The sequence below is a fragment of the Nerophis ophidion genome, linkage group LG01 (genome assembly GCF_033978795.1).
Source record: "Nerophis ophidion isolate RoL-2023_Sa linkage group LG01, RoL_Noph_v1.0, whole genome shotgun sequence".
Classification (NCBI taxonomy): domain Eukaryota; kingdom Metazoa; phylum Chordata; class Actinopteri; order Syngnathiformes; family Syngnathidae; genus Nerophis; species Nerophis ophidion.
In genome coordinates, this window is record NC_084611.1 from 76,584,853 (window position 1) to 76,599,115 (window position 14,263).

General features: G+C 37.1%; 1 protein-coding gene across 2 annotated transcripts in view; it reads left to right on the forward strand.

Moving 5' to 3' along the window:
• Window positions 1–6,730, forward strand: part of usp53b (ubiquitin specific peptidase 53b) — a 109,270-nt gene extending 102,540 nt beyond the window's left edge. For both annotated transcript variants that reach the window (XM_061911844.1, XM_061911845.1), the window contains exon 17: window positions 53–6,730. In XM_061911844.1, coding sequence (XP_061767828.1) covers window positions 53–129 — 77 coding nt within the window. In that variant the 3' untranslated portion in view covers window positions 130–6,730. The remainder of the gene's footprint in view (window positions 1–52) is intronic.
• Window positions 6,731–14,263: the final 7,533 nt, after the last annotated feature.

Sequence of the window (14,263 nt, forward strand, 5' to 3'; positions counted from 1 at the left end):
CTTACACAACGCTTATATAATTGTTGATGTGTCTATGTTCATATTTTCCCAGGTAATACGAGCAATAAGCCCACTGCAAAATGGAACCCGGTGACAGCCAAAGGCCTGGACGAACGAGGCTTTTTATGAGGCGACCTTTTGTTTACATGCATGAACCGTGCGGTCACATGAGATTGAAACTGGATGCCAAAGAGTTTACGGAGAACAAAAGTATTGGGACAGCGGCCCGTTCTGCAAGCAGGGGTGTCCAAACTCGCCAAAAAAATTGTAGAATGTGTACGAGGGGCGGTAGTTTGATACATTTTTGTACATCAATACTGCAAAAAACAATGCAATGAAGGGCAAGCTATGTTAAGTTATTGGAAGCAAACCTTAGCTTTTGTTATCGCCGAAATAGTGTAAATATCTCTCTGATGAGGAATTAATTTAGTTTTTACATGAGAAAAACCGACTCGTGCGTTTTCGGGCCGCACTTTGGACACCCCTGACCCACAAGAAAATATGAAGAGTTAATGTGCAAAAACCGACTGTCCTTGTTTCGAGGAAATCAATGTTTTTTGATAGCGCTTTTTGATGAAAAAGCCTTCTTGATGATATGGGTTGCAATTGGATCGTTTCTATGATAGTCTCCATTTGAAAACTGGAATTTTATCACAAAGTTAAATATTTTTTAAATTTGTACACATTTTTGCAGTAAAAACATACGTCTAAACCAGGGGTCGGCAACCCAAAATGTTGAAAGAGCCATATTGGACCAACAATTAAAAAAAATAAAAAATCTGTCTGGAGCCACAAAAAATTAAAAAGCCATATATAAGTGTTATAATGAAGGCAACACATGACATAAGTGTCTATATTAGCTTGTGTGTGTCGCAGGCTTACACAAATCTTCGTTGACAGAAATGTGGAAATACTGTATAATATTCATTCTTCCCATTTTTACAACATTGGAACACATTAGTAAAACAGAAGCTTCTCAGAATAGAATAGACTTTATTGTCATTATATTTGCATGTAACGAGATTAAAGACTCCAACTTAAGGTGCGGTTGTGGGAACAAATATGGGGTAAAATAAATAACACAAGAGGTAATAAAGGAAAAACTAGCAATTGAAACAAACAGACTACTATCCAATAAAAATAACAAGTAATCCTGTAAATATACAAAACACTGTAGAAATACAAAATACTGTACAATATATAGAACAAGACAAAATTACCGAAGTATAAATAATAATCAGTGTTGGATGTATTGCACTCGAAGGGTAGTATTGCACAGTAGGGTATTAGGGCAGGATATTGTACAGGGGTTTATTATTATTATTAATATTATAAGTTAGAGTTCAACATGGTGACAGCTCTGGGTGATATAAGGTTTAGATATTACTGGCTCGGAATGGCCAAATGTCCAAGTTAAAGAAAATGGCGGGCTGTCTTCTTCGAATGGATTTATGACAATCTATGCAAGCTGAAATGCAGGCAATATTACACATTGATAATATGTCATGAGAAATGCAGATATAAATTAAATACACAGAGGACATAGGAAATTAAATGAGCTCAAATATACATACAAGTGAGGCATAACGATGCAATATGTACATAGAGCTATCCTAAATAGCATGTTAGCATTGATTAGCTTGAAGTCATGCACTGACCACATATGCCTGGTTAGCACTCCACACGAGTCAATAACATCAACAAAGCTCACATTTGTGCATTCACGCACAGCATAAATAGTTTGGTGGACAAAATGAGACAACTCCGGCGAGATCAAGAACTGCCAAAATTAGTAGGACAAAATGGCACTTCCCAAATACTCTCATCAGAAAAGCATGTTAAATATAAATAGTGGGATTTCTAACAATTACGAAGGTGTGTGTGTCACGTTTGTCCTCCCAGAGAAACCCTATAAAAACAAAAATATATGTTTTCCTCATCTTTTTTTTATTTTCATACATTTTTGAAAAGCTCCAGCGAGCCACTAAGGCGGCGATAAAGAGCCGCAGGTTGCAGACCCCTGGTCTAAATGTTTCTTTGCAAAAACAGAGTAATGCGTATTGGTGCCCTGAAAACGGATCATTTTTTTCACTGTAATAAATGCATTCCATCCAAACAAACACCTTACACTGACCGCCGCATCTCAACATTGTACCATTGACTGCTGCATCAAAAGACAGCAACAGCGGAATAAACACATGATTCAGTTCATCATTGTAGAGAGTAGGCGCTACACACATATCCTATGCTTTATGTACAAAGGCAATACACTGCATTTTTCCCACCACACTGTTTTGACCTTTCTTGCTCTCACAAATTTATCAGGACAGCGTCTCTTTTTGCGGCAACTCGGCGAGGGCAATATCCGCTCACAGATTTCATCAAAGTTACTCATTATTGATGCTTTAATTTAGTTACAATCACGGCAAAATAGACACGAAACGAGCGAACAAGCGCCCTGCTGTCTTTGCAGCACAAACATGTTCTGCAAAGACGGCAGGGCGCTTGTCGCTTTCTGAAGTAAAACGTTAAATGCAAAAGATAAGTTGCTTCGCTTCTGCGGAAAATACGATTTTATCTACCGGTAGACAATGGTGTAAAGTAGGGGTTTTTCTCAATCAAAACCTTTTTGACCTCAGGGCCCAGCTTTTCCACTACAGAGGGGCCCACTTAAAGGCCTACTGAAATGAGATTTTCTTATTTAAACGGGGATAGCAGGTCCATTCTATGTGTCATACTTGATCATTTCGCGATATTGCCATATTTTTGCTGAAAGGATTTAATAGAGAACATCAACGATAAAGTTCGCAACTTTTGGTCGCTAATAAAAAAGCCTTGCCTTTACCGGAAGTATGTGCGTGTGACGTCACCGGTGTGAGGGCTCCTCACATCCTCACATTGTTTATAATGTGAGCCACCAGCAGTAAGAGCAATTTGGACCGAGAAAGCGACAATTTCCCCATTAATTTGAGCGAGAATGAAAGATTCGTGGATGAGGATGTTGATAGTGAAGGACTAGAATTTTTTTTTTAATAAATAAATAGATAAAAAGCGACGGCTCCGGGCGGCGGCAGTGTGAGCGTTTCAGATGTAATTAGACACATTTACTAGAATAATTCTGGAAAATCCCTTGTCTGCTTATTGTTTTAATAGTGTTTTAGTGAGATTGTAAAGACATACCTCAAAGTCGGATGGCTGCGGTGAACGCCAGTGTCTCAGAGAGAAGCCGAGGAGCCAAGCTCACAGCTGCCTTTTATGACAGCTACTGCAGGAGGATGCATAATCCACTGATGTTTCCGGTAAGAGCCAACTTAATATCACAATTTTCCCATCCAAAAACATGCTGGTTGACGTAGAGAAACATGTTGGCTTGACCGCTCTGTGTTAAAGCTTCACAACAAACAAAGAAACACCGGCTGTTTCGGTTGCTAAAGACAGCTGCAATCCACCGCTTTCCACCAACAGCATTGTTCATTATAGTCTCTATTATTAATTGAACAAATTGCAAAGGATTCAGCAACACAGATGTCCAAATTACTGTGTAATTATGCGATGAAAAGAGACGACTTTTAGCCGTAAGTGGTGCTGAGATAATATGTCCCCTCTAACCAATAACGTGACAAACACACGTCATCATTCCGCGACATTTTAAACAAGAAACTGCGGAAAATTTGAAATTGTAATTTAGTAAACTAAACCGGCCGTATTGGCATGTGTTGCAATGTTAATATTTCATTATTGATATATAAGCTATCAGACTGCGTGGTCGGTAGTAGTGGGTTTCAGTAGGCCTTTAAATATCACGACTAAATTAGTAATCTTACTGTCAAATGTAATCATACTCAATAATTATATCTAGCATAGCATTAGTTTAACAGGATTAACCCTTTCAAATGATATAAGAGCATGTGTTCATCACAAATATTATTATCAATTCTTAGGTCAGGCAGATTGCGAAAATATATACGAATCAAATATACTGCAGAAGAAGGGACTCAAAAAACTGATAAAAAATAAATGTATATACAATTAAGCGGCGCAAAAATAAATGCATTTAAACTAAATGAATAATGAACAATAACATTCACATACTTTTAAATAAACTGTCAATAAAATGTGAGTGCAAATGAGAATACAGCACCAGCATTTTAGTCATCATTTTTGCGCTTAAAATACATTTGTCTTTGACTTTAGCTCAATACTTCTTCTCTTTGTTTGTTATAGTCATTACTGCCACAAGTGGTGGAAAAGTGTATTACAGCTTAGAAAGATTTTTTTGTGGCCCTGAAGAGCAGTGGTTCTCAAATGGGGGTAGGCGTACCCCTGGGGGTACTTGAAGGTATGCCAAGGGGTAAGTGAGATTTTTCAAAAATGTTCTAAAAATAGCAACAATTCAAAAATTCTCTATAAATATATTTACTGAATAATACTTCAACAAAATATGATTGTAAGTTCATAAACTGGGAAATGAAATGCAACAATGCAGTGTTGACAGCTAGATTTTTTTTTGTGGACATGTTCCATAAATATTGAGGTTAAAGAAAATGTTTAGAATGAAGTTCATGAATCCAGATGGATCTCTATTACAATCCCCAAAGAGGGCACTTTAAGTTGATGATTACTTCTATTTGTAGAAATCTTTATTTATAATTGAATCACTTGTTAATTTTTCAACAAGTTTTTCGTTATTTTTATATCTTATTTTCCAAATAGTTCAAGAAAGACCACTACAAATGAGCAATATTTTGCACTGTTTTACAATTTAATAAATCAGAAACTGATGACATAGTGCTGTATTTCACTTCTTTATCTCTTTTTTTCAACCAAAAATGCTTTGCTCTGATTAGGGGGTACTTGAATTAAAAAAAATGTTCACAGGGGGTACATCACTGAAAAAAGGTTGAGAACCACTGCTGTAGAGAGCAGTCGCGCCCAATCAACGAGTGGTTAAAAAACATTGGTGTACTGCGAACTAGTTAGTGGTAGTCACAAGTAAAAAATGCGCAAAATGGCTTTTTTTGTTTTTTTTGCGCATGAACTCTTCATATAGCTCCCCTTTGCAGCTATGCAAGGTTAATCGCTGGCGTATGTCCATTTGGGAGGTCAGAGGTCCCCGGTGTTGGACCTGAGAGAGGGCTCAAAAATCTCAGTACGGGTTCATCCAACGGTGATTTATGGGCTTCCGCACCAAACTCATCCAAGCATGCCTTTGTGGCCCTTGCTTTGTTTATGCACTGGGAACAGACATAGGGCCTTCCCAAAGTGTCCCCACAAGTGTTCAATCGTTTGTGATGACAAACTTCATTGAGATGTGTCCCAAGACTTTTGTCCATACAGTGTATGCCCTGACCCCCCCACCCCCCACCTCCCAAAATGTATTTATGCAAGCTCGTCACTTATAAGTGAAGCCTCGTTTAAATATGAAAGATGTTCTGTATGGCTTTATACATTATTAACACTTCTTTCTCACACACATTGTCTTCCACTTTTGCTTTTCACCAACGTCTGAACACTTTATATGTCGCACTGCAGCTCTTTCAATCCCATTTTGTTGTGGGAACATGTTTATTTTTTTATTCGCGCTATAAAAATGGAGAGGTGCTGTGGGTTTCTAACACGACGGTTTGGAGTTGTTATATGATTGTTAAGGAATATGATGTCATAAGTTCTCAGCTAGAATTGAGCAAGTGTACAGTGGATCCGTGCATATTCGCCATTCAGCATTCACATCCCAGCAAATTGGCAGATTCTTTAGCCACCCAAAATTGATTTATGGTTTTTTATTGTTGCCAATTACTGGTTGTATTTTTTCTCCAAAAATAGGTTGTTTTTAAGTCTTTTTTTTTTTTGCTTGTCATTCACTCTGAGTCAGTAATCATTTATGAATACTGCAGCTTAGGACCGCATGTCACAGCTAGCCGTCAGGCAGAGTGACGTGGCACTACCAGTGTTGCCAACTGTTAACAATCAATTAGCGACAAATCTACAGACTTTTTTTTTAGATGTTTTGGAGTCATGAAAGCACTTTTCTCCCTGCAGTAAATGTTCTCAATGAGCAGCAAGAGCTTTCATTAACCCCTTTCTCAGAGGCGGTAAGGTTGACAGTAGCCTCACGCAGCAGTCCCAGCTGCAGTCAGACTCAGAGCAGACAGCAAATGAAATACCCACTGTTTCCGCCATAGTTTACAGAGCGAAATGTAAATGTCGATTTTATTCTAAAATAAATCAATGCAACTTCCCAATCTGTGGAGTGAAATTACTGCGAAAATCCCCACAAACACATTTGTTTTGACTCATACCCAACGATTCACAAGTAAAAAAAACAAACTGTTTTGTTCAATTATAAAAAATTACTCAAGTAAAAAAAAAAACCTAATCTGCAAGTTAAAAAATATTCGCTGCAAGTAAAAAAAAGATTCGCAAGTATGAAAACTATGTTCTGCAAGTATAAAAACTATTTTCTTTAAGTAAAAGAACACCTCGCGAGTTAGAAAAAAGTAGTTTTTCAATGAAAAAAACTATTTTCTGTGAGGAAAAAACAGATTATATTTTCTGCAAGTGCAAAAATATTTTTGCAAGTAAAATGATTGGATAGCTAGATAGATAGTACTTTATTGACTCCTTCAAGAGAGTTTCTTCAGGAAAATTTAAATTCCAGCAGCAGTGTACAGAGTTGACATCAATTTAAAAAAGTAAAAAGTAAATAATGGGGGTTTAAATGGAAACAAAATAGAGAAATATTACAATAAGAATGAAAAATAAAAAGCAACAATGGGAACAAAAATATAACAGTAAAATAAGAATATAACAAGACAAAGTAGTTAGCAAGTAAACAAACATTTTCCAAGTAAAAACAAATACTTTTCAAGTATTAAACAATTCTCTGCAAATATAAAAACTATTTTCTGCACGTGAAAGAACAATTCGCAAGTAAAAATAAAAAATGTTTTCTATTCAAAACAATATTTTTTTTCTTCAATTAAAAAACGTTTTGCACAAAAAAATATGCAAGTAAAAAAAAAGATTTTCACTTATAAAAACAGTTTTCTCCAAGTGTAAACATAATTTTCTGCCAGTAAAAGAACAAATCATTTTCAATGAAAAACATTTTGCACATAAAAAATACATTTTCTACAAGTAAAATAAAAAGCTTTGCACATATAGAAACAATTTTCTGCAAGTATAACAAAAACGTTCTGTAAGTAAAATAACGAATTGCAAGTTTAAAAAATGCTTTTCTGCAAGTAAAAAAAGGATTTTCTGCTAGTTGAAACATTGGCAGTTATATTCCACACTTGCACTCAGAGTACCCGTATTTCGCAATCTACAACGAAGGGAAACAAGCCCAACCTGTAAGTTTACCCTTTCTTCTGTCCACCATTTTGCTCATCACCCTGCTATTTAAAAAAAAAAAACTTTTCGCTACGGCATCCATGCGCGAAAAAAACGTTGCTCTGACCGCCTTGAATTGACTCAGCAGCGCCACCTGTCATATATATTACGGGTGCTCCGAGTGCAAGTGTGTGGGTTGTGCAAGGTGGAATACTACTTCCAAAAGTTTTAACCTCAAGAAAAAAAAAACTGATATTTTAGCTAATTGAGATAATGTAAATTATTATCAGGATCACAGTGGAAAGTAACTAAATCATTGAGATATTGTCTAAATTCAACGTGGTTGGTAGGAACTATTTTTCCTTCTGCCAAGATAAGTACGCAATGTGCAAGTCAATTTTGGCAATTAAAATGAATCACTTTGTTTGATAAAACAGCAAATGTATGTGTCCTTTTATTGTAGGCCAGGAGTTGGGAACCTTTTTAGCTGAGAGAGCCATGAAATCCAAATATTGGAAAAGGTATTTCCGTAAGAGCCATATAATATTTGTTCTAACACTGAATACAATGCGTGCATTTTTAAGTAAGACAAACATTTTTAGAGTATACTAAGTCTCTTATTCTTTTTAATAACATTGTTATTCTGAAGCTAACCAATTATAAATAAAATACTTCTTTCCATAATGCGACCCTCTTGTACCCCAAACGACAGCCGGGGTTGGCTCAGCCACCCGCAAGCTTGAACAGGTGGGGTAGAAAACGGATGGATGGATTAAAATGCATGACAATGTTGTATTATTTGAACGTTATTTTTAACACTGTTATTTCCAGCTGAATTATTTATTACTTATCGTGTTAAGCAATGTCAGCTAAGATTTATCTGAGAGCCAGATGCAGTCGTCAAAAGAGCCACATCTGGCTCGCGAGCCATAGGTTCCCTACCCCTGTTGTAGGCTATTAGGATTCTTGAATATGAATAAGACAACGCATTCAGTGCTGAATAAGGCCGTCATTTGTTTTGTCCTGTGATTTTTTTTTTTTTTTTTTAAAGATAATTGCCCAAAAGCAGCAACACTTGAAATACACTACTTTTTATATTTTACCGTACACAAGTTCAAGTTTATTGTTCTTCTGTCAATGGTCAACAAAACAAACAGTTATACATTCATAGATTGAAAATGAAAAATGTTGCAGACCGAAAGGGTTTAGGCTGAAGTTGAAAACTTATTGCGCCTAACCCTATAAGCAATGTCAAGTACAAAATTTACTTCTGAAAATGTTGAAATGTTCTTTGCACAACATATTATAAATACACATTATACACAACATGATCGTAGCTCAATTATATACACAGTAAAGGCATGTGAAATAACATTGCACACGTTTTAAACCTTTGCACTAATTATATACTATATATCAGTGGTTCTTAACCTGGGTTCGATCGAACCCTAGGGCAGGGTCACCAACCTTTTTGAAACCAAGAGCTACTTCTTGGGTACTGATTAATGCGAAGGGCTACCAGTTTGATACACACTTAAAAAAAAAAAATAAAATAAAAAATATATATATATATATATATACATATATATATATATATATATGTAAATTAAAAAAATGGGTATTTCTGTCTGTCATACATTTTTTTTCCCTTTTACGGAAGGTTTTTTGTAGAGAATAAATGATGAAAAAACACTTAATTGAACGGTTTAAAAGAGGAGAAAACAGGAAAAAAATTAAAATTAAATTTTGAAACATAGTTTATCTTCAATTTTGACTCTTTAAAATTCAAAATTCAACCGAAAAAAAGAAGACAAAAACTAGCTAATTCGAATCTTTTTGAAAAAAAAAAAAAAAAGAAATTATGGAAAATCATTAGTCATTTTTCCTGATTAAGATTAATTTAGAATTTTGATGACATGTTTTAAATAGGTTAAAATCCAATCTGCATTTTGTTAGAATATATAACAAATTGGACCAAGCTATATTTCAAATCATTATTTCTTCTAGATTTTCCAGAACAAAGAGTTTAAAAGAAATTCAAAAGACTTTGAAATAAGATTCAAATTTGATTCTGAAGATTTTCTAGATTTGCCAGAATATTCTTTTTAAATTTTAATCATAATAAGTTCGAAGAAATATTTCACACATATTCTTCGTCGAAAAAACAGAAGCTAAAATGAAGAATTAAATTAAAATGTATTAATTATTCTTGACAATAAAAAAAATATATACTTGAACATTGATTTAAATTGTCAGGAAAGAAGAGGAAGGAATTTAAAAGGTACAAAGGTATATGTGTTTAAAAATCCTAAAATAATTTTTAAGGTTGTATTTTCAATTTCATTTAAACAAGTGAAGACCAAGTCTTTAAAAATATTTTCTTGGATTTTCAAATTTTATTTGAGTTTTGTCTCTCTTAGAATTAAAAATGTCGAGCAAAGCGAGACCAGCTTGCTAGTAAATAAATAAAAATTAAAAAATAGAGGCAGCTCATTGGTAAGTGCTGCTATTTGAGCTATTTTTAGAACAGGCCAGCGGGCTACTCATCTGGTCCTTACGGGCTACCTGGTGCCCGCAGGCACCGCGTTGTTGACCCCTGCCCTAGGTGTTCGGTGAGTCGGCCTCAGGGGCTCGGTGGAGCCAGTCAAGACACACCCGACTCATCCATACTTTCCAGCCTTGAGACCTCAGAATTCGGGAGTTGGGGGGACTGGGGGTTGAGGTGGGGGGTTGGGGGGGGGGTGGAGCAGGCGTGGCTGAGGTGGGCGGGGTTTGGTGGTAGCGGGGGTGTATATTGTAGGTCCCGAAAGAGTTAGTGCTGCAAGGGCTTCTGGGTATTTGTTACGTTATGTTACGCTGCGGATGTTCTCCCCAAATGTGTTTGTCATTCTTGTTTGGTGTGGGTTCACAGTGTGGTGCGTATTTGTAACAGTGTTAAAGTGGTTTATATGGCCACCCTCAGTGTGACCTGTATGGCTGTTGACCAAGTATGCCTTGCATTCACTTATGTGTGTGTAAAAGCCACATAAATGATGTGAATGCGCCGACACGCGGTTTGTATGGAGGAAAATCGGACGTGACGACAGGTTATAGAGGACGCTAAAGGAGAATGGTTGCCCCGGGAGATTTTCGGGAAGGGCACTGGAATTCGGGATTCTCCCCAAAAATCGGAAGTGTTAGCAAGTATTAACTTATCGTGTAAATAAAAACTTCTCCATATCGGCGTATCATGGATACGGCAACAGCAGAAGTCACACTGATTTGCAGGTGTGTAATTTGTTGTGAGTTCATGCGCGGTTCGTTTTGTACACAAGGAAAAAAAAAACATAACTTTGTCTTGAATTAAAAAAAAAATAAAATAAAAAATTCACAAAAGAAGAGTTCGGTGAATGCACGTATGAAACTGCTGGGGTTTCGGAACCTCCAACAAGGTTAAGAACCACTGCTATATATACAAACAATCATACTACCATTATCATTTATATCCCACGTTTAGTTTTTAATTAACATTAATCATAGTATTAACTACAATGTTGATTCAAAAGTGATATATTTTTTCAAGACAATGGTCTTAAAGTGTTTTTTAAATGTGTGAATGGAACTGGAACACAGTTGAACTCCTCTAACAGAAACACATATACTTTTTAAGCTCGTTCTTATTTTTGCTTTCTGAAAGAAAGCTGAACCTCTGAGGTCATAAGGATTCTCACATTTGGTATATTTGCACAAAGTGTCGGTATCGGATCGATATCGCCAATATCAAGCTGAATTTCACGCGATATCGAATCGGTTAGAAAATTATTGGTATCACCTCATTCATTACCTTCCAGTTTTTTGATCACATTTGATACTCTTGACAAGGCAGAGCAAACTTTATTTGAATTCAAAGAAGAAAAACAATCTACTGCAGTTCTAATCCAAATGAGCATTTTTCAAAACTGACTTTTTAATCTCTCCTCCGACGTTAATCTTCTTCCCTGCAGCGTCCGTTGGATGCGATATGCAAATGAGACGATGACGTCATCTAGCGACTTTTAGGACAGCCAATAGCGACTCTCCTACCTGAGGCGTTGGCAACACTGAGCAGACAGAAGCGCTGTGTTGATTGTTGACGGCTAGGCTAAATGCTGAGTCATACTTGGATTTCACATGTTCTATCGATCATCTTTTGTTAGCATTCGTTAGTGGTGAGTACATTTTTTAAATCTAAACTGCGGTCATTAAGTGTGTGAGACCTATTTGGGGATTAAAGGGGTTGTTTGCAACTTGCTCGATGTTACATTTCTCAAACAAATGATATATAACACCACCACCTAGCTTATAGTAGCATTAGTGGATTAACAGAACATATCTAACCGTTTTGTTTTAAATGTCTGTTTTTCACATTTACAAACCATATGTAATAAAAACATTCTCATCAGCCCAAGGAATTTGTCTGCTGTTCAGACGGGTCATACATTTTATAATGGTGACTGTGAGCTGGCTAAATTGCTGATTGATTGATTGATCGAAAATGTTTATTAGTAGATTGTACATATTCCGTACAATTGACCACTAAATGGTAACACCCGAATAAGTTTTTCAACTTGTTTAAAGTCCTACTGAAATGAGATTTTCTTATTTAAACGGGGATAGCAGGTCCATTCTATGTGCATACTTGATTATTTCGCGATATTGCCATATTTTTGCTGAAAGGATTTAGTAGAGAAAATCCACAATAAAGTTTGCAACTTTTGGTCGCTAATAAAAAAGCCTTGCCTGTACCGGAAGTAGCACACAATGTGCGCGTGAAATCACAGGTTGTAGAGCTCCTTACGTCTTCACATTGTTTACAATCATAGCCACCAGCAGCGAGAGCGATTCGGACCGAGAAAGCGACGATTTCCCCATTAATTTGAGGGAGGATGAAAGATTAGTGGATGAGGATAGTGAGAGTGAAGGACTAGAAAAAAAAAGAAAAGCGATGGCAGTGGGAGCGATTCAGATGTTATTAAACACATTTACTAGGATAATTCTGGAAAATCCCTTATGTGCTTATCGTGTTACTAGTGTTTTAGTGAGATTATATGGTACCTGTAAGTCGGAGGGGTGTGGCCACGGGTGTGGTGACCGCCAGTGTCTCCGGTGGGAAGCCACGTTTCTCGACGAAGCAAGGCAGCCGGGCTGAGATTTTTTATTTTTTTCCCTTCTACGGAGTAAGCATCCGACGGTCGGGGGCGGACGGTGGGAGGAGGCAAGAGAGTCCACAGCTGCAGGAGGGTGGATCATGGGTGGATCTCACGTGAGAGGAAGAGGAGGGGGTTAATCATACAGCAATGCTTGTCTGCTGAAAATGACGGCAAGCACCACTCTGCATAAGAACTGACGGTGTGGTCAAAGTTAGAAACGGCACAAAACACATTTTAAGAAACGGTTAAAGTCGATAGTGCCCCCCCCCCCTCCAATTTGTCACGTTTCATGTGTCAGGTAAACCGTGACAAATGAAGCCGTATGACTCCCCTTCCTACTGTCATCACTTTTATTGCAAATGTTGGTATAAAATCAGGGGATAACGTTGACATTAAGATAACAAGGGTGTTGGAAAAGGAGGAGTGAGCTAGCACAACCTGGGATTTATTAAGAGTGTCAAGAATATACATTTTTATTGATGTGTCAATTACACTTGTTTATTTGTGGGGTGGTCTTGGAAGGTAACCCCCGTGAATAGTGGAGATCTACTGTACACGTCGTAAAATAATACTACTTGGCTGGATTTAGTATAAAAAAAACATCAAAGATATAGCTTTAAAGAAATATATAAATGATAAAAATTGGTGAACACGTTTTAAGTCCAGAGGTATTTCGCCAATGACGTCGTTTTGCCTTTAAATATACCACAATCCAAAGCGTACCACGTCATGCGTCACTCCCTGGTTTCGTTCAGGTCTGCTTTTTAGTCACATTCTGGGGGTTCTCTTTCAAATCCTGGCAAAACTCTGAAAACTCAGTCCGAGTACTTCCACACCTGAGTGTGAGAGGTCGAAAATTGCGACGTAAAAAGTTTATCAAGTTGTTACAACCGGCGCCGTTTATCACTACTTTTACGACAATGTGTTAATGAGCGACAGAGGGATGTAAAAATGTGTCGATAAAAACTCAACCTGTCAGTGTTTTGATTACCGATTAAAAGCAGATCAACGGAAAATGAGTACAAACATCACTTGCCAGCAGTACAAATGTTTCTACCTGTTCCACCTTCCATTTAGAGTATTTTGGAGCAAAGTATATGTGCAGGTGGTCGGGGAAACGACCCCAATCTGACGAGTGGAAACGTGCATGTGGCCTTTGCAAAGCCGTACTTGCTTGCTTGTAACAGCAGAAGCATGAGCATGAAAATAGTCGCATACAACATGAACTATCTAGTATTTACGTGGATGAAAGCATACTGTACTAATCGAATGGCTCTGTGTGTAATTCAACTGACTTGGGAACATTTTTTTTCTCTCTCAAAACACTTTTTGAATGTTGTTCTCTGTTGATCTACTGTATAAAGCAAATAATGGACTTCAATAACATGGAGGTCCAAGTTGTACTATGCATTATTTATTAACTGTACTAAGGCTATTTTGATATGTGTATCTTTTTTTGGTAATGTCACTAAAACACACGTTTCATTGGGTACACTTGCACGATACAAGGCGGGCAAGGCATCGCATCATACTGGCATTTATAATCAAACAGATCAGGGGTCACCAACGCGGTGCCCGCGGGCACCAGGTAGCCCGTAAGGACCAGATGAGTCGCCCGCTGGCCTGTTCTAAAAATAGCTCAAATAGCAGCACTTACCAGTGAGCTGCCTCAATTTTTGAAATTTTATTTATCTACTAGTAAGCTGGTCTCGCTTTGCTCGACATTTTTTATTCTAAGAGAGACAAAACTAAAATAGAATTTG